We start from the raw sequence: 26,822 nt of genomic DNA, 5'->3' as shown, positions 1-26,822 counted from the left end.
TTGGCGTTTCAAGACAAATTGCGGATTACCGTTTAGCCGTCAAGTTATTGGAGCGGTGGTCGCTCAATTGTTTTGGCTTTGCATGAAGGATGTGCTCAGTGCTATGAGCACAGCCTAGTTCAGCTTTGTTGCCAAAGGATTAGACCATGACACTTTTGTGCTATCAATAAGGTCAAGTCGGTCAGAATCGTCCTTAAAGGGGATGCTGTAACCTAGTTCGGCTTCGAAGGAAAGGCGTAATTGGGTGAGTGAAGAATGGCGTTTATCGAGATTGATAGGCCGAGTATGCCCATGGTGGTAGAAAACGATTTTCCACTTTAGGGTTAATTTATACAATGAAAGTTTCGTATAATGCTTCCTTTATTCGTATGAAAGTTGTTTACTTTGTTTCCGAGGGAGACAAAGCCTAAGAAGCTCGATACAGAGCCCGTGCGGAGTCAGTTGCAGGGTGATTTCCTGCTCGGAAGTGACCAAGGGGAGTGAGAGCGGATGCCAGTGAGTCGCAGGGCTAAAGAATGAGACCTTTCAGATCGTGGTGCGAGGAAGTAAAATTTATATTGGTCGTCCAATGTCGGATCATACAGTTTGGTTTTTGCTATAAGGAAAGTACTTTTTCGTAAAACCTGTTACGTTTACTTTCGAAAGTTACTTTCTATGACATGATCTAATTATACGAAGGATTTTCTGCGTAAGTAACGGGCGACCGGTTTTTACGAATTTAGCAAATTGACGCGACATATGGAGATGTCAAAATAACGATCTTTCCGCAGATTTTTGAGAAACGTTTCCACTTTTGTTTTTATTCTTCGGTGAAAGTTTCTTTGAGTCGCTCATGGATTTTTACCAAAGGTTATTTCACCGAGATCTAGTTGCGAAACATTTTTCCAGGTTTTTTGAATGAATCAGTTAAACAGCGATAGACTTAGTCGACGAGCGGGGAGGACTTGTTCTCTTTGTCGTATTTTCTGTTACTTTTGTTCTTGATTTTGCTTTGTCGTAAATGTTTTTGTTGTTTTTCTGTGAGTCGATTGGTTCAACGGAAAATGAGAGCGATGCTTCGATGCCTGAAGATTTCTCGTATAATGACTCTTATACGAAATTTGTTTTATCAATTCGGAAAAGATCTTTATGACTTCAGCAAATCATTGACTTTCATTCTGAAGTTTGGCGGAGGTTTTCTAAACGAATGATTGTGTGACGACACGTGTCCTTTAAATAATTATATTACAGTGTGTTAGTAGTCTTGTGGGAACCGAAATTCGCACTGTCGATTTCCGTTTAAATAAGGAAACTAGGAAAACCTCCAATTTCCCAGAGGTCCCGGATATCTGCTAATACCACACGCCAAGCAATCAGAACACAATAATAACAACGATAAAGTATAAGAAATCGAAAAGAGAGCAAAGTAGATCTTATTCCGAATTCGCGTTTGGGCGTTACAACAAGGTAAGAGCCTGGGCTACGAGAGCTGTCGGCGAGATTCCTAGTTCTAAAACCCTAAGACGGCAATAACCTAGTTGAGTCGCAGCTCGAATAACAAAAACGGAAATATTCCTAATTACTCTAAGTGCTAAGTTCGCTCTGAGAAAAGTCCTCCTCCATGCCTCTCGCCTAGGACTCCTTATATACTAGCTCCTTATATACATGAAATGGGTTCGCTACGGTCTTCGGGAGATAGCATCGAAGGGTAGACGAGACTGCATGGACTAATGTCGTATCGACGTTTTGGAAAAGCTCGGTCGCTACATAGCGACTGAGCTTGGCTTGAGCTCGGTCGCTACGTATCGACCGAGCGGAACACGCGTTCGGTCGTTGCGTAGCGACCTTTTTTGAGCTCTTGTCAAATGTCTCGTGGTTCCTCCGCAAAGCTTTTCGTAAGAAAGAATCTATTTCGAAAAGGTATTCGTCGAAGAAAGTTCTCATTTTCTTCTTCGGACATTTTGAATGTTAACACCGTCGTAACCGTTTTTGACCCCAACAAAGACATACTCGTATTCTGCGGGGATTTGGACGTTAACTTTATCGTAGCCGTTTTCGACCCCAACACCTAGCGACCGAGCTTCGGTGAGAGCTCGGTCGCTACGTAGCGACCAGCTTGTGCGCTGGTTGCTACGCAGCAACCTTGTTCGAGTCTTTCTCCGATTTCTCGTGAATGTGTTTTTTCCGCAAGATTCTTCGTAAAAATAAATCTTTTTTGAAGATTTATTTTTCGTAAAAACGTTCATGCCGATTTTTACGGACTTTCAGACATTGATTCCGTCATGACCGATTTTGACCCCAACAAGTCTGCTTCTGCATTTTGTTGTTTGAAGTATACACCTTGAAACTTATTGCAAATTTTTTTGATTAGTTTTACTCTTCAAACTTCTTAGGAATTTTGTACAGATTTTCTCCTTCTCACATGTGTGTTTCCCATTTTACACATTAATTTTTGTTTGATTAGAGTATCTTGTGAAAAAATTGATAGCTAACAAAAATTAATAATATCATACAAGTGAAACACAACTAAAAAATAATACAATGTTTATAGATTATGCATCATGTAATTATTTACAAATGAATATTTTATTATGCAAAATTATTAAAAAAAAATTATTAAAAAATATTTTTGAGTGCGTTTGATTTTTCATAATCTTGATGCCTAAAATTAAGCTTGGAAAAGAGTATCTGCAAAGAAAGATAAAATTATGACAAAAACATAAGATAAAAAAGTTAAATCATATTTTAGTAGACTTTTTTATTAAGTCTACTTAAAATTTATGGTTTAGTAGACTTTAGTTGAAGCCTACTAGCCATGACTTTTAAGTAGACTTCAATTGAAGTCTACTCTGTCAGAAAAATTTTAGATCTGAAAATATATACATTAAAAATATGAAAATGAGCTTAGATCTAAAAAAATTTAGAAAATAGAATTTATAAGACAAAAATAGTAGTAAATTAAAAACATAAAGTTTGAATATGTAATTTTATTTAAATATAAATACAAAACACTTATTTAAAATCTATAGATGTAAATCTTACATTTTTGGATGGAGAGATAACAACCATGGATGAAAATACCTGCAAAATAAGATAAAATTATTAACAAAACATAGGAAAAAAGTTGAAATCATATTTTTGTAGACTTTCAATGAAATCTGCTAAAATTAGTGGTTTAGTATACTTTTTTGAAGTCTACTAGCTTTAGCTTATAAGCAAACTTCATTAGAAGTCTACGTTATCTAATAATTTTCAGATCTGAAAAAAATCTGTACATTTTGAAATGTGAAAAATAGTTTTAAATCTGAAAATCCTTCAAAAATAGAATTTGTAAGATAAAATAATAGCAAAGTAAATGCACAGATTTTGAATCAATAACTATATTTGAATATATGAACATATAAATACACATTTAAAATCTATAGATTTAAAACTTACATTTTTAGAGGAGAAGATGAAAACCATGAATGATAGTACCTATAAAAACAAGGTAATATTGTGAGGAAGACATAACATAAAAATATAAATTTAAAATCCATAGATCAAAAACTTACACTTTTAGAGAAGATTAAAACCATAAATGATAATACCTACAAAAACAAGATAATACTGTGAGAAACACATATCATAAAAACATACATTTAAAATCTATAGATCTAAAACTTATATTTTTAAAGGAGAAGATGAAAACCATGAATCATAATACCTAAAATAACAAGTTAATATTGTGAGAAAGACATGAGAGAGTTTTAGAGGAAAAAGAGAGAAATGAGAGAATTTTAGAGAGAAGGGAGAGAGTTTTAGAGAGAAGTGAGAGAGTTTTAGAAACTAGTGCAGCCATTTCAGAGAGAGATTGTGTAAATTTCATTTATATAGGGAGACAAAAGTTGTAACTAGTTTAAAATTTACGACACTGTGAAGTCTACTAAAATTAAATTTGGTTAAAATTAACTTGGTTAAATCTGGTTAGGTTAAATTTGGTGGGAGTAGACTTCTTTATCAGGTATTTTGGATTTTTGAATATTTCTAACCTTCATATTAACCCTTATATTAATGATTAGTTTAAGGTTTCACAAAAAATATTTGTGTACATTTTTAAATTAATTTATAATATCAAATTACGATGTAGACTTGTATTGATGTTTAGAGATATGTAGACTTTCATTTTTACGTGTAGACTTACTAAGGACAAAATTGTAAAATAACTTTCTGATTTTTTGTTTAGTCATAAGGGTTATATAGTACTTTCACTACCTTTTTAGGTTGGTTTTACATATGATTGAATATAGGGTCTACTTTTATGGTTAGAATCAATATTTGGGTTGGTTTTGGCAAAAACCCCTTTTTATTTTGTGAATTATTTTTGATAAAGCATACTATTTAAGTAAAATATTAAGTTTATCTAGGTAATTTGATAAAATAATATAAAAAGTGTAAGTCATAATTAACACTTAAAAAACTAAAAGTAAAAAAAACATCCAATAGTATTAATTCTAAAATATTTTTAGCTCATAAAAGATAGTTCAATTTATGTTATTGAAATTGTTTTTAATCATATGAGAAAATAGCTTGATATAAAAAACATTTCATTACTTTTTTTATCTATACACACATATTATGTTATTTAAGATTATTTTCCAAATGAATATATTATATTTTAATATCAGGATTATTTTTGTGAACTTTCCTTTTTTTGTGAAATCATATTATTTATAATGTATATTTTCGTTTAAAATTATGATTATTTTGTTAATAAATGTTTGTTTTATTATAGATGTTATTTGGAAATAATATAAAAAGGAAAAAAAAATTAACACTGGATAATTATGCTATTACAAAAGAAACAAAAAATTAGATAATGGTAATTTTATTTAATATTTAAAATCATTAAGGATACATGTTTAATTGACTGTCGTAAGAATTAACGTGAACGCGCCAAGTAAGAGCATCTCCAAAAGACATTCTATAACTTCAAATATGAAGTTTTTGCTCTACAAAAAGAAACTTCAAAATTCAAATTTGAAGTTTTGAGTAGTGAAACTCTATATTTGAAGTTTCACTTCTCAAAACTTCAAATTTGAAATTTCATACTTTTATTTGCATTTTGGTCCCTATAATTACACATCAAATTTAGAGACCCATGGCTGAGCTCTACCTCCCAAGAGAGACCAATGGGCCCAACGAATGAACATCTACTAAACCTCAAAGTCGCAGAACTGATGATGGCTGAATCATGCGAATGGGACCTGCGCAAACTACATCTCTTTGTACCTGACTATGCTGAGAAAATCAAATGCATTAGACCGAGCCAAACCGGGGCTCCAGATAAGCTTATCTGGCTAGGAACAAAGACGGGGGAATACTCCACCAAATCAGGGTATTATTCTGAAGTGAATAGGGAAGAGAATGGAGCCTCTGGACTGAATGGAGGACCTGTTAACTGGAAGAAAAATGTATGGGAGCTTAATTGTGTACCGAAGATCAAAATGTTTGCTTGGAAACTCCTAAAGGGTGCTCTCCCTGTTGGGGAACGGCTTCTGGACTGACATGTCCCAGTCGATTCAAGATGTAAAAGATGTGGAGAATCTGAATCTATTATTCATCTTTTCTTCCAATGTCAGTATGCTAGAAAGGTTTGGCGCCTCGCTCCTTTCACTACCGAACTAGAAATTAGCGGAATGATAGATTTGGTTGACTTGTGACCATTGCTCTGCTCTAAACGATGTCTGCCTCCTGCTGGAATTACTTCGAAATCCCTGGCTCTCTGGATCCTCTGGAGCATATGGAAGACCCGTAATAAATTTGTATTTGAAGGATTCTCATGCACTCCCGAAGACTCTCTATCAATGGCGATAACTCTGGCCCGAGAATGGGACTCAAACCAGGCCCAGGCTGGTTCTCATAAAGCGACGAGAGCACAGGCCCCACCCCAATATCCGCAGGACGCGACTATTGTAAGATCAGATGCAGCTTGGTCCCCCCTTGGTACGATGGCGGGGCTGGGATGGGTGCTCCTCTCACCCTCTTCCCAGCGGCCTTTCCACAAACGGGTGGCTGTGGTGAACTCGGCCCTCATGGCAGAGGGCTTAGCTCTACTTGAGGCCGTTAAATCAGGGACAAGTGAGCATCTGAAGATGGTGGTGTTGGAGTCAGACTCTGTCCATTTGATCAGGTCCTTGAAGACCGGCTCTTGCATACCAGAGCTCTATGGAGTGGCTGCAGATATCTTATCCTTTGCATATGTCTAAGATTCTGTTGTATTTTCTTGGATTTCTCGGGAGAGAAACACCCTAGCTGATCGTTTAGCAAAGTTCGCTTTGAATGTATCTGACAATATGGTGGTTGATGAAGCTTTTATGGCTTCCAACTAACCTTTCCCCTTTTAATTAATATGAGTTTCAAAACAAAAAATTACACATCAAATTTATAATTCTTAAACAATTTCTCGTTTATCGTATTAATCCTAAAAAAATTCATATCCCATAAAAAAAATCAATTTTTTTTATAAATTTTAGTTTTACACATAAAATTAAATAAATATTTAAAATAAGATTAAAATATTGTAAAACTAGATTTAGACAACAAAAATACAAAAGAAACTTAACAACAAAAATCTTTTCAAAAATTACATGAAGACATAATTATTATTCAAATTTAAATATTACAATACTAGTAGTCTTGTAAATTTGATCCAGAACCTCCAAAATCTCCAAAATGTTGTCCAAACAAATTTTGTGTAACCGAAGATGGCTGTTGTTTTGATGTCTATTACGTACGGCTCTTTTTTATCAGATCGAATGTATTCACTGAGTTTTGATATCATCGATAGAAGTTAAGTTTTTTAGCAATATTTATTTTCCTCTTTTACTTTCTTGTTCAGATCTAATGTATTTACACGTTTAAGATCACTTGATTTCAACAATACTTAGTTGGTGATCTACAAATTAAAAAAAATAAAGAGAGTCATTTTTTTACTTAGAAATACACTAGTTGATCACATATGCACTACGAAAATAGTTTTATGGAATAATATGGTATTTTCTTGAAGTTTAATATTAATTATGTTATTTCTATTTAAAATTTGTATTTTAATATAACATTTTATTAGTTAATACTGTTGTAATATTTTTATATATGTGATTAGTTATTTACAAATTTTTATGAATTTAAATTAATTATGACAAATATAAGGACCATAAGATAAAATACAAATAGTTTTGAAGTTAAGTTTGAAGTTTTGCTTTTCGAGAAAAACACTTTTAAACTTCAAATATAAAGTTTTGGAATCTTCATAATAGAGTGTCTTTTTGGAGAAGCTCTAAGAAACTAACTTTTCAAATAATATTATAGAGATTCTCCCAAAATTTAAGTGCCCGAAATCAAAAAATGAATTTATATTGGTTCTTTACTGATTTCAAGCCTTGTGAATGATTGATATGTAGTAACAACAAACTCAACTTAGTCATGTCTCAGCTTCTCAAGATAGTTGTATATGTGGATTATGAAGAGATCATGTCGTATTTATAAGATAATTTAGCTTGGTCACCAAGCAAGTTAAACTTGGTAACCAAGTTGGCTTGACTTGGCCACCAAGTTGACTTGACTTGGTCACCAAAGTGGCTTAACTTGGTTGCCAAGTTTGCTATCTTGGTTGCCAAGTTTTTCTCTTAAGACTTAAGCCTTTTTCATCATGGGTCCAAAACCAACAAATGAATCAATTTGCTCAGCTCATTTATCTTGCAAAGTGAGTCCAAAATCTCCATATCTCTTCACATAAAATCATAATTTTACTCGGCCATTGGGCTTATAAAATTTTTCTATTCACACATCCAATTATTACTCAGCCCATATTAGGCTTATAATAATTGGTCCAACAATCCCCCACATGAATAAAAATTACTTTAAAGACTAGACTAGATGGACTATGACCGACTCTACAGCTAGATCTAACACTAGATTCGACAAACAAACTTTTCGAGAGTATATGCGAAAAACTAACTGTATATGATGTAGTAGCATTTTCCAGCTTTGAACTACTCATTGTTAATACCTGTCAGATTTACTTTTCAGGTGGTGAACATGATGTCTTGAACCCCCCGAAAGTTTATGTAAACCAAGTCAACATACATAACACATCTGCATTTTCTCGTAGAGTTAAGTTCTTTATTGTGTTCATTTTGGCCGTGAACTTGCTTGGTTAGTCATGAGTGAACTTGGAGAGTATAGCTGGAACGGGAACACCTAATCTATCTTATTTCGAAACAAGACCAGTTTGTTATTGCTAATCTGACATCATGGATGTTGTCTTTGTTAGTTTTGGGTCTAAAAGACCATTAGTTTCTCATTATGTATAGTTCTTCTACGATGCGATAGATGCAAATCATTATCAATAAACAAAGCGTTAAAAAAAAACATGAACTTCATTCTCCTAGAAATGGCCTCATTTCACACTCACTAGGTGATTGTCATGTGCACCTACCATATACACAATAAAGTACCATGTAATAATTTATATACATGTATATGAAGGTCATGGTCTTATCTCATTAAAAGCCAATGCTTAACCTTAAATTTACAGGAGCACTAATAATCACCTTGGGATATGGTTAGGTTTCAGTGCTTTTATCAGGTTTTGTTTGATTTAGTTGTCCCTTTGAACCAACTTCTTGGGATCTCCAGTCATGTTGGTAGGGTTTCCATCAAACATCCTTTAATAATAGACAATAAACCCATCCCCTTCAATGATTTTAATACTTGATCTCTTGTTAAACCTTTTAAATAATCCATAAGGTCGTCAGCTGAAATTTTGAGATCACAGTTTTAGGTCTAATTTTGACCTTTTTGGGAGGTAGTTTTTTCAACTTTTGCTAAGCAACCCCCCCCCCCCCCCCCCCCCCCCCACACTTGTTGGTATTTGTACGAATGTATGTTACTTAAGTATATATGGCCTTTTGCCATTTATTATATGTGGTAAGTAACACCCTCCCCCACATTTTCTGAGTTAATTCAGGATTATGCATGCTTGCATTCATCCGTTAAGAATTTAGAAACTTTTGTTCCGCAACTTCATTGGATTCTAATGAATAAGGAGCAATTCTTACGAGGAATAATGTTAATTCTCTTGAGAACACATTAATTCTCGTTTATGTTGCCACATATATATTCCATTATGTTATGGAACGTTGACCCAAAACTACACTTCATGTGTCAGTTTCTATCAAATTGGTTTGAGATTTCACTTTGTCTCTATGTAAACCAATATTGCTACAACATTCGCCAGTCTTGTTGCGATGTGTGTCAGCTTTTTGAAATTATCCATTGAATTTATTTTAAGCATGTTGCTTTCTGAAGCTAATGTATAATTTTAAATGAACATTAGGCTTTACTAGTTCTTTTGCTCAATCACTTTTGAATTATGTTCACAACTGTGAATATCATATGCTTTGTGATTTGCATATTTGACTTACTTGAAAGTCAAATCATATGGCTCGTAGCCTTTCCTTGTGAGAGATATGTTTTAATGGAGAATTTCCAATGTACCTATAAACCTAGCATATCAGATTAATTGATGTACATGCAGTCATTTTCTCATGCATGAAGAATCACAGCCCTTTGACTATTATATGATGAACATGTAATCCATCAAAAGAAATTTTGTCTAAAAAATTCTTTGAGCGTGTGTTCTAAACCTTGATTTGTCCATAAGGAAACTCAAGTTCCATGAAAGTATTTAACTCACTATAGACTTATATAGTGGTTTTACTAGGCATAGACAAATCTTCACATGAAGACGATCCAAGTGGATGACCATTCCCAATAGGTTTGTCGTCTCACTGGTTATATTCGTATAACAAAATATTTCATGATTATTTGAACACAATCTTTCATCTTTAAATTTAGATTTATTCAAAAGAAAATATTTGAACACAATCTAAATATAAATTTGATTTATTCAAAAAATAAATATTTTATAATTATTTAGACACGATCTTTATATATATATTTATCTATATGGAAACAATCTTTATAATTGTATTTAATTGTATTTATCCATTATAGTTATTTGGACTCAATAATTAAATTTATATTTATTCAAAGGTACTAAGAAGCTTTGTCTTATAAGATTTATCCAAAAAATATTATGAATTTAATCTTCAAATATTTATTCAAAATTATATTGAACTCAATCTTTTAAGATTTGTCCATATTTTACAAGACTTATCTTATGAGTTTAAACTTTGTAACCCATTTATTGACTTAAAGTCATTGACATCAATAGTCATTATTGAATATGTTCACAAATTACATACAGTGGAAATTATTGAGAACTCAATTCAAATAAGTGTTCTCAGAACTCGTGTAAAGCATTCTTAAACGATAATAATCGTTTCTGAAATCGTTAAAAACGTTATTGAACTTTTTGTCTATTCTCAGAATCGTTAAAAAGTGTTCTTAAACTTTTTGATAGTCGTCCTCAGAATCACTTAAAAGCGTTTTTGAACTTTTTTTAGTATTAGCTCTCAGGATCGCTTAAAGGTGTTCTTGAACTTTTAATAGTCGTTTTTAAGAATTTGACAAAAGGCTTTCTTAAACGCTATTTTATTTTAGAAAAATGAGACCGTGAACCTTTCAGAGAATGTCGCGTAAATAATTTTTCTAAATATGATTCGTCTTTTATTCCGAAACATTCTGGGGAATAGCTAAAGAGCTTTCGAAGAACCGTTTCAGATCGATTTAAAACGTTTTGTAAAACCATTTTATAAAATCGTTTTAAAATATTGTTCATAATATTCAATCCGATTCAAGCGATAAGTAGGAAGCAGATATATTGAGTTAAGATTGTAAGACCGCGAAAATCCTGATTGAAAATTACGAAACAAAAACATATAAAAGATAATATAAAGACTTGCAAAGTTTTAAGAAATCGTAAGGAAATGGTCGAATTCACGGAGTCGAGATTTGATATATTTCCTTAACTCAATAAATCGCCCGTAATGTGTGACGGTTTTTATGCGATTTTTGAATCTCAGGATACAACCGTGATGAGACCGTTTCGTAACACCCGAAACAGAATCTAAGAAATAACTACTACGATATACTCTCAAAACACTTGCTTTAAAGATGAAAATATAAAGAGTATTTTCATTTTCAAGTAAGAGAAGTTTGTTTTTGTGTGTGAGGTGAGATAGTAATATATGTGGATTATGAAGAGATCATGTAGTATTTACAAGATAATTTAGCTTGGTCACCAAGCAAGTTAAATTTGGTAACCAAGTTCGCTTGACTTGGTTACCAAGGTGCCTTAGCTTGGTTGCCAAGTTTTTCTCTTAAGGCTTAAGCCTTTTTTCATCATGGGTCCAAAACCAATAAATGAATCAATTTGCTCAGCTTATTTAGCTTGCAAAGTGAGTCCAAAATCTCAATATCTCTTCAAATAAAATCATAATTTTACTCAGCCATTGGACTTATAAAATTTTTCTATTCACACATCCAATTATTACTCGGCCCATATTAGGCTTATAATAATAATTGGTCCAATATTCTATATCCAAGAATCCAAAATATCCAAAAATCCAAAATACCTGATCCGAACCTGAACGGATATCCAAACGTCCATCCCTGGTGGTACAAATTAAGATTCTGCAGGTGAAACAAAACTTTAATTGAGCCAACTTCTCTATTGCCCTCACTTGTGGTAGAGCCAATCTCCTATGGGCCTCTCAAATCTCATATGCCCATATTGTTTTAATGAAACATGAATATCCAATTTTACCCTTTTGCATTTTTGAAATTATTAATTTAAATCATAAAAAAATTCGAAATTCAAATTTCAAATTTTCAAATTTTTAAATTTTCAAATTTTTAAATTTTCAAAATTTTCAAATTTCGGATACTACATTATACTGTATAGTTTTACTTAGTTGTACTGGGTTATACTTCGTTCTACTGGGTAATATTGATGTTAAGTTATACTTGAGTTATATTGAGTGCTACTGAATGTAGTTATACCGAGTTATACTGAGTTATACTTAATACTACTGAGTGTAGTTATACAAGATTATAATTAGTTATACTTAGTACTACCGAGTGTAGTTATACCGAGTTATATTGAGTTATACTCTGTCATGCCAAGTTATACTCAGTCATGCCAAGTTATACTAAGTTATACTCAGTCATACCGAGTTATACATGAATTATACTGCGTAATACTATTAGTCGTACCAAGTTCGACTGAGTTAATAACACCGAGTTAAACTGAATCTAGATCTGAAGAGAATCTGAAGATGAAATAAATACAACCACGAAAACTACTGTAAAAGAAGAAGAATAAGAAGAATAAGAACAATAAGAACCCTAAATCATAGAAAACCTAAAATCTTATTCTAAACACTAAATCAAAATCATGAAGAACAAAAATAAACTCTAGATCGAAAAAAACACACAATATTCCTCATAAAACGAAACCCTAATCTGAAATCGCAGATCCATGACTATAAACGTAAATAGACTTCGAGCTCTTTTTTCCTTCAATTCCTTCACCCTCTTCACCGTTTTCTTCAATTCCTTCATCAGATTGAGTGGCTATGGATAAGTTTCACGAAGGATTGAAGAAGAAAAAAGAAACAGAAGAACAGTTTGTAGATAGAAAGGAGTCGAGAAAAGAGAGAGATGCCGCCGCAGAGAAAAGAGAAAAAAAAAAGAATAAGAAAACCATAGTCGATTGTTGTATATGGTAGGGTTAAGGGCATTAAGATAATTAGCTTAATTTTTTGCAATAAAAAAAATGCAAAACTAAAATAATTTTTAGATGGATGAGATGTGGGGGTTGGGAAGGTGTTCCCTCACTTTAATTGTGTGATAAATAATAAAGCGTCCGTACAACCCTGTTATTATAACAGCGACCATACTCTCGTCTCAGCGAGAAACCACCAACTACACAATATCACGTGGCAGCTAAGCCTCTTTGTTTGGTAAATTTCTTAACCATTCTTGTCACTTTTACTTTATTTTTATTTTTTTGAAAAAACCTTTTACTTTATTCGTTTCATATTGTTTTAATTATTGTAACTACTGTGCATAAGCAAGTGGTTATCCACTATTGGATGCTTTTTATTATACTAATGATACATTTAAATAACACTTGCATATTTGTTAATCCTGTCATATCTCGGTACAGGTGTCGCACGCTACGAGGACCACTTCTTTTTCACCTATTAAGCTTAGTAATGTGTGCGTGTGTGTTTTGTTCCTCTCTTGTTCTCGCCAGCATAATGCTTTTTTATTTATAATATGTGAATTCTCATAAAATGAAGCGTTGTTGTACATGTTCAAAGATTAGAGCAGTTAAACCGTCCGTTGCCAAAAAAAAAAAAACAAAAAGGCTGACATGTTGAGATTGGAAATCATCTACAGAGAACTAAGAAAAACGAAACCACAGCCGCATGGTAAGGGCATGATTAACTTCGGTCTCTTAGCCGAAGATCTTAACTCATGATTTGACATTTTTTTATTTTATTTTATTTTTTTACACTTTTCGGCTAAGAGACGGATTCTTAAATCTCTTATTTAAGAGACGGTTCTTAGCTTTTTTTAGTTAAAATATAAGAAAAACTAAGAACCGTCTCCTAACCGAAGTTAAGAACTCCAGTTAAAAGACTGGGGTTAATCATGGTCCCCAGTCTTTTGTTGATAATCATAATGCTTGTTGAAATGCCTTTCCTTCCCTAAAAACAAGAAATCTGTATCAACTTTTGCTGATAATCATAATGATAATATATCACTTGCTCAAAAACTAAAACAAATCTGGTATATAAGTAGTAGTTACATCAAATGATTTGACTTCCAAAATCTACCAAGGGATCCAGTAGTGATTCTTATACTATTTATAAGACCAGCACCAATGTAAATCCTTAATATGATCATATATAGTTTAAGTTCATGCTAAATGATTATCTATGGTTTAGATTACATATTAGTAGATGGAGAAGTTAATGGGTATAACATTTGCATAATAAAAACGTTTACTAAAACCAGGACTTGTGGCCTAGTGGTGATTAACTTGAAGGCAAAAATCCGATACGGTGAAGCCACCAGGGTTCGAGTCCCGGCCACTGGGGGATTAACATTTTGGGATCGCCAAGAACAAAAGACCGACACGTGACATTAGATAACTAGTCTGGATCACTTCTGTAGAGCCAGGATACCTATGTATAGTTAAAAAAAATGCTTACTAATTGTACTCCTCTGATATAAATATTGTTTGCTTTTGTCTAGCGTATAGTAAGCATAAGCAATCAAATTATATAACGCATAATATAATGGTCTAATGTTGTGTATGAGCAGTCGCCTAATCTGATTAGGGCCTGGCTAAACCGCAGCATGGTTTCCTCGCATTCATAGCTCATTGTACCTTTCTCCACGAACCAAACCGCATCTTACTCCTCTCTTTGATAGCTTCTATAATCTCTCCTAATATCGCCGCTTCACACACAAAAAAAAAGCTTCTCTCACTTGAAAATGAAAATACTCTTTAGATTTTCTTCTTTAAAACAAGTGTCTCGAGAGTATATCGTAGTAGTTAGTTCGTAGATTCTGTTTCGGGTGTTGCGAAACGGTCTCATCACGGTTGTATCCTGGGATTCAAAAATCGCATAAAAACCATCACACATTACGGGCGATTTATTGAGTTAAGGAAAGAGATCAAATCTCAACTCCGTGAATTCGTCTATTTCCTTACGATTTCTTAAAACGTTGTAAGTCTTTATATTATCGTTTATATGCTTTTTGTTTCGTAATTTTCAATCAGGATTTTCGCGGTCCTACATAGAACCCGTTCGGATATTTCTACAATTCGGGTCGGGTTCGGATATTTTAAGTTCGAGTTCGGTTATTTCAGGTTGGGTTCAGATATTTAGATTTAAATATTGAAGGAAAAGAATTAAATTCTTCATCACTTAAGTTTTTGTATTTAAAATATATAATTTTAACTTAACTGGTTTTTAATTTTTAATAGATTAAAATACTGATAGGTTTGAATATAAAACTTTAAAAATAGAAAAGCACTAATTTAGTTATTATTTTTAAATTTCAGATGCAAGTTTTGTTAATGTAAGAAACAAGAGCTTGATATGTATTTGAAGTGAGTAGCAAATGATTTTTCCATAATTATATGTGTATATTATCTGAGTTTAAGTCATGTATCACATCAATATAAATATTTTAAATAAAATTAGAGAAGTAAACTAGAAATATAAGGAGTTATCTTCGGATATCCAATCGAATTTGGATATTACCCGTTCGGGTTCGGATATTCAATCTCTCCTAATTCAATATCCGTTCGGATATTTTACTATTTCGGTTTAGATTTCAGTTCGGGTTTTTCAAGTCGGATTCAAATATCGGGTAAAATGCCAAAACCCCTATATACAACCAAGAGGACATGATGAAAGTAAATTAAGATATAAATTTCATTTTGAAGATTGTGTTTGATAACTACTCCCTCCGTTTCAAAAAATTAGATGTTTTAGAAATAAAATTTGTTTCACAAAGATACTTATTTTATGTTTTCTATGAAAAAATTGTAATATTCAAGAAAATTATTTGATTTTATTGAATTAATATTGGTTAAAAGGTATTGAAAATTGAAAATTGAAAATTGTAGAAAATGATACATTTATTATAGTAATTTAATGTATTTTTTTAATATGTGTGCAGATGTTAAAAAATCTATCTTTTTGAAACTGAGAGAGTATATCAAAAGAAATGAATAATACTCATTTTTAATGCCTTCGACGTTTAAAGCCGTATATCTCCACAAACCTTCCGATACTATAACGTAGTAGACCACTTAGACAACAAAACTAATTTATTATTTAGAAAAAAAAAAACTAATTTATCGCACAGACTACTATGCCTTCATAGCTGTTTCAGTAACTTTTTGTCTTCAAATTTTACCGATTTTGTCCAAAGGGTTTTAATATTCTTTTGGTTTCTGTTTTTCTAAAGAGATAGGAAGGTGCGTGCGAGGTTAAATTATCGAGCACATCTTGTCCGGGAGGAGCTAGCAACCGACAGAATTGCTTGTTGTCCACCGATGGACTGGTAAAACCCACTTTGACGGACACCGGATCTAGAGGTTGTCGGTTAACATGGACACGTGTGAAGATCTCCTCCAGTACTTCTATTATATATCACCTTCACTTCCAATATGCGTTAACCCTACAAGTTGAGGAGAGAGTAAATCGGCAACTACACCAACAGTATCATGATATTGATACCCAAATATATTTATACTAGATTAAGATCCGCGCCTTGCGCAGGATAAACATTATATATATAAATTATTTTATGTATTATATGTTCTTATTATGAAATAATAAATATATATTGAATAATTAAAAGTTAGTAACTATTACATATATAATTAAATTGGTGCGAACGTATAAATCAATTTTATTAATCCAAACATTTTTAAAAAAAAAAAATTGATAGGATATGTAATTAAATTTAAATGATATTAACATACATAGTATATTTTTAATATTAATGTCTATTTTTTTTAAATGATGCTTTCGACTCATATGTTTTTTTTATCATGTGTATTTTTAATAGCAAAAACTTTAAATTACTGATAACAAAATTTTCATTGTGGGATTAATAATTTTAGTAATTGATAATTTAAAAAAAATTATCAATTTTAGTTCAAAACTTTTATCAAAAAAATATTCAAAGTAAATTTTGAAACTAAAATATTTATTTATTCAATATGGTTTATAGTTTAATTTAGAATGATATATATACATATATATTTTAAATCTTACTGATTAATTAAATTAGACTTTTATTTATATGATTTTGTAATCATTTGTATTTTGTCATAACAAAAATTTTAAACCATGGATCGCAAAATTTGAATGTGAGACTTTTAACAGTTTTAGTAATTTATAGTCATTTTTTAAAAATTCAAAATATAAAATATATATAAAAATCTAATTTTTTATAATATGGTTATTGTGTTTTTTTAAAATTATTTTAATAGTTTTAAATTAAACAAATTTGATAGAAGATACATTTTTTTATAAGATCTTTATTATTCAAAATCATTAATTGTCATATATATTTTACCCACATTAGGCAATTCCGTAATCTTTATTTAATGAAATAATAAATGATATTAATAATGAATTTATGGTTATTTTAATAAAAAGCTTATTATATAATTAGATGGACCAACATATTTCTCTAATAATTCTAAGAATCATCCTAGTGATGACATGTGGCTACAAAAAGAAGTTGTAATGTTTCACAAATAATATATAGGGGATATATAGGTGGTACGAGTTATATATTTATACGTTTGTCACCACCGAATATACAATTTAAAATCCAGTAGAAATAAATTTCATAATCATGCTGTATATTGTCATCCCATTGGAACTTATTCTTTCCCCTCCCAGAATTATTTCAATTATTTATTATATTGCCTTCCAATTTGGATTTAAAGTTTACCAAAAGTAGAAAAGAAATTACGTAATACGATTTCTAAAAATAAAAGGGCAATGTACTAGTGAGCCCCAGGTCTACTGGTTTAGGGCTATAGGCCACCACTGTAGGCATATGATAAAAATGGCAATTTAATAAAAAGGTAAAAAATAAAAGGCTTTCTCAAATTTTTTTTTTTTTTTAACACATGGCTTTCTGAAATATATTAATCATAAACAATAAATAATTTCTTTCTCTCCCATCATTCATCATAAATCTAGGGCTTCTAGGAAGTTCCCAGCAATCTGTATCACCTCTCCCCAAGATTCTCTTCTCTTCTTCTCTTTCTTTTTTTTTGCTTTAATCACTCTTTCCACCCACATACACATATAGACACATCAAGCCAAGCGCATACACATACAAAGAGGGTAAATCTCGAAATCTCTCTTTAGGTTTTCGTGGATTCATTTTCTATTTAGCAAATAATTGTTCGCTTTTTTCTTCTAAAAGTCCAATTAAATATTTTATTTCAATTCAGTTTATATTCTTGAAAAATTATTAGTCTATGTCTAATTCATCTAATTAGTTTTAATTACTGGATATATACTATTCGTTTTATTTAGATAATTACTTTTTTGTTTGTTTGATTTGATTAAAGCAGAAGTTTTGGATTTTAGATTAAATAAGAAAGTAAAGGATGGTGAGGGGAAAGACGGAGATGAAGAGAATAGAGAACGCAACTAGCAGGCAAGTGACCTTCTCCAAGAGAAGAAATGGACTTTTGAAGAAAGCTTTTGAGTTATCGGTCCTATGTGATGCTGAAGTTGCTTTGATCATCTTCTCACCAACATCCAAACTCTATGAGTTCTCTAGCTCTAGGTATGTTCATATGTGTTTCTTATCCTATCCGGCTATCCCACTCTTTGCTTATCTACATTACTTGTGGTAAAATCGATTTACACTGATTGATTCGATTAGGGGCTAATTTGTAGAAGCAATGGATTAAATTTGATTATGTGATTGGCAAAGTCATGATAGAGAAAGTTCAAAAATAAAAAAGTCATGATAGAGAGTAATTCAATGGTGATTTTTGTTATTCTGAAGAAAAGTAGATGGGAGAAGAAAAATGGAGTATTTCTTATAGGATTGTAGTTAGTGTGGTAATCAGATTTACATGGCACCTACGATGTATATATATGTATATGTGTGCTTGTTGTGAGCCATCCACTTCTAGCTGTAGATGAGTTGATCTATCAGACTCTCTACTCTCTCTAATGAGCCTTTTATAATGGAAAGTTACAGATGCTTGATGTTTATCCATCTATACCAAAGAAAAGTCAATTATAGCTATCTATATATCTAGTCAGTTTTATTGTGTGGCAATATATATATGATTTTTTTAGCACAGTGTCCTTTAGCTAGTCAAATTAGGCCTATAGGTGTTACCAGAGTGTTCGTGAATTAGATAAAAATGCCATACTTGGAAGCAACGATAAATTTCCTCATTTAGACATGTGTAACATGTGTCTTTGAGCCTCTCTCCACATATATATACATACAAGTGTGCGTTTGTAAGAGTTTGGTTTTATCATGGTTTTTTCTACAGTTAATAGAATATATATACACATTAGTAAATACTAATTACTTCTACGCATGTTTGAACTTGTCGATGGATTACTCATTTATGTGTGAACAGACCTGTTTTTTTTTTTTTTTGATCAATAACAGAACAGAACAGACCTGTTTAGGCATGGTGAATACATGATATAATACATTTGTAGTCTATTATATATGGAGTCAATCTACATGCTTCTTTTGTATATTTGTGTATATAGATGAATCTATACTATTATTTGATAAGTGAATTTGCTTACTCGTCATGTTTTTCATGATTTTAGTTAATTTGTCTACTTGTCATGTTTTCCATGATATTAGGATAAATCATTAATTTAATTAATATGATTATCTTAATTATTATTTTAATATTTATATATTATCATGATATTAAGATAATTGATAAACATTAACCTATTCTATTGATAAATATATATTATATTATTTAAAAATATTTAAATATATAATTATCATGATATTAGATAAAAATGCCATACTTGGAAGCAACGATAAATTTCCTCATTTAGACATGTGTAACATGTGTCTTTGAGCCTCTCTCCACATATATATACATACAAGTGTGCGTTTGTAAGAGTTTGGTTTTATCATGGTTTTTTATACAGTTAATAGAATATATATACACATTAGTAAATACTAATTACTTCTACGCATGTTTGAACTTGTCGATGGATTACTCATTTATGTGTGAACAGACCTGTTTTTTTTTTTTTTTTGATCAATAACAGAACAGAACAGACCTGTTTAGGCATGGTGAATACATGATATAATACATTTGTAGTCTATTATATATGCGAGTCAATCTACATGCTTCTTTTGTATATTTGTGTATATAGATGAATCTATACTATTATTTGATAAGTGAATTTGCTTACTCGTCATGTTTTTCATGATTTTAGTTAATTTGTCTACTTGTCATGTTTTCCATGATATTAGGATAAATCATTAATTTAATTAATATGATTATCTTAATTATTATTTTAATATTTATATATTATCATGATATTAAGATAATTGATAAACATTAACCTATTCTATTGATAAATATATATTATATTATTTAAAAATATTTAAATATATAATTATCATGATATTTAGATATTTAATTAATAAATTGATATTAACAATATCTACCGATAATATCATCATTACTTCTATCTTATATTTAGTTGATGATTTTAATGACTAATATTATATTCAGTTTCTCTGACTTTTATTAGAAACTAGATAAAGCTCGTGCGTTGCAACGGGTTTTATTTGATGTTTTAGTAAAAACATATAAATTATTTTATTATAGATTGAGGATTTTTTTTTTTTTGCATAAGATGTGAGATATTTATTTTATAATTATAAACTCATTTACACACATAAATTTCTATTAGTATTTGTATTTGTATTTATAATCATGGTGCATAGGTAAATTGTTATCAACTTTGTATTTAAGGCTAGAGAAAACACTCATACCTAAAAATTTAAACTAAACTCAACCAAAGTAAAAATTAAAATGAAAAAAATTGAAAGCTAAATAAGGTCAATCTAGTTAGTGCAATATTATACGGGAAATTACTAAAATATCACATTCTTAATACCACTTTTATTCTCACTTTTAAAAAGAAAAAACACTTATAATCCTAAGGTTAACTAATCTAGACTAAAGGTTTAGAATTGAGGGGGTGGGGTAGGTTTTAGGAATATGGAATTTAGGATTCTAATAAATATATAAATAAATAATTTTTTTTAAATTTTTTTTATGTTAACTAAATATAGTTAACTCATATAAGTTAACATAAATATATATATGTTAACTAATATCGAGCTTCATAAACTTCATTATTCATTTAAGGATTTTCAATTATATGGCCAAGATTAACCAAGCAACCATCATCATAGCTCAAACTAATAGAAATAATACAAATTAGTATATTAAATTTTCTTCAACTAATTAGAGTTAACTAATAAAATAAACATCCAATTTTTTTTTTATTAGAATTTAGTTCAGAAGATGCTGATAAAAATTTACACCTGGATATCTCTTGATAAAAGACTTAATTTCATGATAATAACAGTATTATCACATTTCACAGCGCGATATATATCTTCAAATAGTTCTATTTGTCCAGCTCATAATGTTGCTTGTAATTTAATTTTACTATATAGAATAGAGTTTTTGTAGAAAAAAAAAAGAAAAAAAAAAACTAAAATTGCATAATGGAATTGGACTAATAATTCATAGAGAAAAAGTGCTACACTTATTTATAGAAAAATACCTCCTTAACAATTAAGTTAGAGTAACTATTTGAACATAAGCTTTTTCATATTATTGATATACCAATTACATGTATGTAACAAAAAACAAAAAAAAAAAAAAATATATATATATATATATAAATGCATGAATATTATCAATATAATTAATAGTTTCTTGTATCTTTAAGTTGAGCAAAATCTTTATAGTTGAAATTAAATTTTTTTCACAGAGTATTTAAGGTAACGGTTATTTCACAAATATGCAGTTGTTGTTCTCTCAATCACTCTTATCTGAAATTTATGATCGGAGATTTTATAGTTCTTACTGCAATCTTGCACATTATAAATATAATACGTTGATAATAATTCATTCACATTGTTCATCTCCAAGCTTTTTAAGAAGAGAATGATGCACACAACCCTGATTGTATTTTCCTATATAATAAAAAATCAATTTGAATAAAAATTTATAAAAGATTTTTTTTAAAAAATTACCTTTATTAATTATGAGATATTCATTCCTATAAGTTCATTATTCTTTTTTCAAATTTCTTACCTTTTAATATTTTTAGCTGATTTAGTGTTGAATAACCTTCTGAATTCATTGTTTCCTTGATAATGCATGATAGCAAATTAAATAACAATTTCAGTTAGAAAATAGTAAATATATTTTTTTCAAACATAGTCTTATTGTAAGAAGTGTCTAGTTAACCTTTTGACTAAACCCTGATGACAATCAAAATCATAACAATTGTTGTTGATTTTAAAATTATTATCTAACTCGCATAACCATAATAAACCGTTTATACTGCATTGATCAATCGTTGTTGACGTAACATAATAAATTGATGTTGACATTGAATTACTATGACAGAATAACCAATTTTATATCGTCTATAGGAACTAAAACACATAATTGTGCCAATAACTTACGTACAACAATATCATATTTTACGATAATTATAAAATTATATAATAAAAAACGTACCTAATGTTTTTCTTGTTGAGAGAGTTTCTGATTTTAATCAATTATGTTTGGTGACAAAATATAAGAGAGTTTAATCTTATATATAGATGTGAATAATCGTAATCCCTTCAGTTACAAAAAAAAAGAATAATTGTAATCCTTTTTGGATTATGATTTCTTAAACATAAAATTTACTATTTAAATAAGAAATTTTATTATTATATGGAAATATTTGAAATAATTGTTTTACATTTTCTGTTTAGATTTGAAGAAAAAAGAAAACTACAATTAAACAGTCTTTAACAATTTTATTTGTAGAAGATTTTATAAAAGGATAATTACTATCAAACAAATTTTTACAATTATATTTTCTTTATGATTTTAGAAAACGAAAAATTAGTATTAAGTAAATTATTATACATATTTTTTTTTAAGAATTGTAAAAAGGAAAAAAATTAGAAAAAGGATATTATTGTTATCTAAAAACTATCAAATAATCTTTTGCTATTATCTTTGTTTAGGACTTTAAAAAAGGAAAATTACTATTAAATAATTCTTGTGTTATTATCTTATTATACTTATATTATTAATTATGATATATTAAACAATTATGTTTGGTGATAAAATATAGGAGAGTTTAATCTTATATATAGATGTGAATAATTGTAATCCTTTCAGTTACAAAAAAAAATTGTAATCCTTTTTGGAACATGATTTCTTAAACAGAAAATTTACTATTTAAATATTAGTCTATTATTATATGAAAATATTTAAAATACTTATTTTACTCTTTTTTAGATTTGAAGAAGAAAAAAGAAAACTACAACTAAACACTCTTTAACAATTTTCTTTTGTATAAGATTTTATAAACGGATAATTACTATCAAACTAATTTTCACAATTATATTTTTTTTAATTTTAGAAAACGAAAATTAGTATTATGTAAATTATTATACATATTTTCTTTTAGGAATTGTAAAAAGGAAAAAAAATTATAAAAATGAAATTATTGTCAACTAAAAAACCTATCAAATAATCTTTTGATTTTATCTTTATTTGGTATTTAAAAAAACGATTTTACAAAACAAAAATTAGTATTAAGTAAATTATTATACATATTTTTTGTTTAGGAATTGAAAAAAGGGAAAAAAATTAGAAAAAGAAAATTAAAAAAAGGAAAATTACTATTAAATAATTATTTTGTGTTATTATCTTATTATATTTATATTATTAATTATGATAGATTTTAACACATGTCATCATCTTAAATTTTTAATTGTCATGTGTCATCGTCATGTTAATTAACAACTTTGAAGAACCAATCTTTATATAATAAGATATTGATCAAATACATATTATTAAAAAAAATATATATAAGTATACTAATATATCTGAATTAATCGGTTTCTTTGGTTTATCCGGTTAGATCGCTTAATATACTGAATCATATCTATATATTGCGGTTTCTTAAAAATAACATTCATTCAATTTACTCGGTACTACCTTATCCAGATTGTTTTCTCTATTTCGATTTGGTTCGATTTTAAAATGTTCGGTTTTACCGGATTGAACACTCGTACACTATCATTATTTTGTTGATGTTTTATAGTTGTGATTTTATAAAAATCTTTCAGTGGCACATGATTTCTTTTCATTCCAAATACAATATATATGTGTTTAATTTCAAATACAAATTTCTTAATCTAATTATTACTATAGAAAATATTTTGATCCGAAATCTACATCACATAAATAAAACTATGAAACAAAAGAAAAAATTTTAATACATTGATTACCAATATTAATATTGAAGTTTTATGATTTATAATAATTTAAAATTTCTATTAAAATTAATTATTATTTTTATAAAAATAAACATTAAAACTAAAAAATGGTTAGGTATGTAAATATATTAGTCGCATCAACTAGTAGTATATATATATATATATATGTATGGATTAATAGTTGTCCAGAAAAAAATGTATGGATAAATATGTAAAAATGTGGCATCAAAGAGACATTTTGCTTCACTTTTCACCCACAAACGCTTTAGTAAGCAAAGACACTGAAGGAGTCAGTGCATGTGTGTAGATCAGAATTTATATTCTTTCTTTCTATGGTTTCTCTTTTTTTTTTTTTTTTTTTTTTTATTTACAGCTACACTGATTTGGTTGTCTGATAAATAATTTTTCTGATTAAGCACAGGGTAAGATTAGACACTTAAAACTAAATACGTGTATTTAAGTGTCTTTTGAGCAAAACCAAGAGAGGGTGAACACAATTAACTAGGCATTGTTAACCACATAACCAATTAACCATAGTTGTTAACGCACTGCTTAATAATTTATGAATAGGTAAAGCTTATTAATTTCACTATCAATTTGAGCATGTCCATGTGCACCTATATATACATTTACCTGTCTCTGTATATGTATATTTGTGTCGTTTGATGTTTCGTCATTAATATTATAGCTACATTATTTTCATAGTTTTTACTATCTTCTGCATCTGGAAGTAAAGAGGAACAGTTTTAAACGCCAATAGAACATGAGATCAATTATATACTTGCTATCATAAATATTTACTTAATTTTTCACATAAATTTTAATTTCAGAATTATAATATAATAATGTATGATATAGTTATTTTGCTTGTTGGAAGGTGAAGTGAAAAAGCTTACGTTTTGACTCCACGTTTTGAATTCTTTGATTATTCTCAGTATTTCAAAAACAATAGAACGATACCAGAGACGAGTCACAGAAATTGGAATTAACCATAAGAGAGATGCAGATTCTCAGGTAATTAAAACTCTCTTTTCCGATCTCTGATTTTAATTTTGATCAAAATGAATTCTCATCCTTTGTTGGGTTTTACATATTGTGGATGAATAAATTTTAATAAAGCTGAATTTATGTGTCTTTAAATGTGTCACCGACTATACTATTTACTTTGCAGCAAGCGAGAGGCGAAACATATGGCTTGACAAAAAAGATTGAGCAACTTGAGATAACTAAACGGTTTAAAACTCATAACATCTTATAATATACTGTAATTTTTATTGATATGATTTAGAATCTGTGAGATCATTCAATTATAAAATAATTGCAGAAAAATGCTCGGAGAAGGTATTGATGTATGTTCTATTGAAGAGCTGCACCAGTTAGAGAATCAGTTGGAGCGAGGCTTGACCAGGATAAGAGCCAAGAAGGTACTCTTATCTAAAAAAACAGTTATCATGAAACGTTATCGATTTCATTCGTACATACACTAACTTATCATTTCCAATGATAATTTAAATTTTGGATCCATTCAAAAATCCTCGTTTGTTTAATGTGGTTTAGATTATTATTCCTCTGATGTTTTTTTTAGAATATTAAGTGTATATATATATTGTACGTTTACTTAGAATGAAGGAAGTTAAATGTTCACGTTTTCCTTTCAACTATATATCATCCCAATTTCCCAATTTTTTTTTAATGAAAACATGTTTTAATTTCGTCATTTATTACTATGCAAAAACGTTTTTAAGAACAATACATATTGCTCTGTTAAACATGTAACATGCTATTATTACATTGCGGTCTATGGGCGTTCCATGCATGAGCATATCATTGATGTGCATGTGCATGGTTTGCATGGCATATTATCATCCTCAAGATAATATTGCAGTAAAGAGTCTCTACAATGAAACTACATATAGTGTGAAATGTACATGTAAAGGTCTATTCATTATATTACTATATGAAATTTTTAGCTGACATTTCTTATTGTGTTCAATTATTTTCAGTACCAATTACTCCGTGAAGAAATTGATAAGCTGAAGGAAGAGGTAAAACATAATTTACCTTTAACATGTTCATTTCTATGTGTGTGTACATATTTATATAGTTACATAAATAATCGTATTCTATTTCGATTTTCAATACTTTTTCTTATGTCTACTACAATTTTGATTAATACCTCAAGTAAGAAAATTTCTATGTTCCTTGTCAAAATTTTAGGAGAGGAATCTCATTAAGGAAAACAAAGAACTGAATGAGAAGGTACAAATTTTTTTTTTCTCTAGTCATAAATACCACTATTATTATGAAAAGAAAATGTATTGTGAGTAAGAATTTTGGTGACTTTTGTAAATAAAAAGTTGAGTGGAATGGGAGCAATAGTAGTAGCATCATCATCATCAACCTTAACATCATCAGAAGTGAACACGGATGGCAATGACAATATGGAAGTGGAGACTGGTTTGTTCATTGGGCCTCCTGAGCCGAGACAATCCAAGAAAATCTATCCTCAAAGTTAATCTCACAGCTTCAAAAAGAATGCTCTTTACGAACTTTTTTGTTTTTATATTTTCGTCCAAAATATCAGAGATGTCAATAAATTGTAAACATAGTGTGGTAATTTGTTCTTAACCAGGGACATCTCTAAGCTTAGGCTTCTTCGTTTCTTGAGTGTTTTGGAAGAAAATTCGAAATAAAAGATGATGTTTATTGCAGTGAACGTGTTCGGATTCATA

General features: G+C 29.7%; 2 protein-coding genes across 3 annotated transcripts; both read left to right on the top strand.

Annotated features, from left to right (window-relative positions):
• The first annotated feature begins 5,825 nt into the window (after positions 1-5,825).
• LOC106404245 lies at positions 5,826-6,227 on the top strand. The gene has a single exon (XM_013844976.1). It carries the CDS (start codon positions 5,826-5,828, stop codon positions 6,225-6,227), a length of 402 nt encoding a protein of 133 aa, XP_013700430.1.
• An 11,132-nt stretch (positions 6,228-17,359) lies between these two features.
• On the top strand, positions 17,360-26,801 carry LOC106405909 (agamous-like MADS-box protein AGL19). 2 transcript variants are annotated; one of them, XM_013846467.3, is made up of 8 exons: positions 17,360-17,888; positions 18,138-18,339; positions 25,026-25,104; positions 25,262-25,323; positions 25,415-25,514; positions 26,094-26,135; positions 26,308-26,349; positions 26,448-26,801. In XM_013846467.3, exons 2-8 carry the CDS (start codon positions 18,158-18,160, stop codon positions 26,604-26,606), a joined length of 666 nt encoding a protein of 221 aa, XP_013701921.1. In that variant the 5' UTR covers positions 17,360-17,888; positions 18,138-18,157; the 3' UTR covers positions 26,607-26,801. The 2 variants fall into 2 exon arrangements, with proteins under 2 accessions (XP_013701921.1, XP_013701920.1); XM_013846466.3 differs by having other exon boundaries at positions 17,668-17,888; positions 18,122-18,339.
• Positions 26,802-26,822: the final 21 nt, after the last annotated feature.

This window comes from Brassica napus, chromosome C3, assembly GCF_020379485.1.
Source record: "Brassica napus cultivar Da-Ae chromosome C3, Da-Ae, whole genome shotgun sequence".
NCBI classification, from domain to species: Eukaryota; Viridiplantae; Streptophyta; class Magnoliopsida; order Brassicales; family Brassicaceae; genus Brassica; species Brassica napus.
The sequence above is the reverse complement of the archived record's forward strand: the minus strand, read 5'-3'. Positions and strand labels throughout refer to the sequence as shown.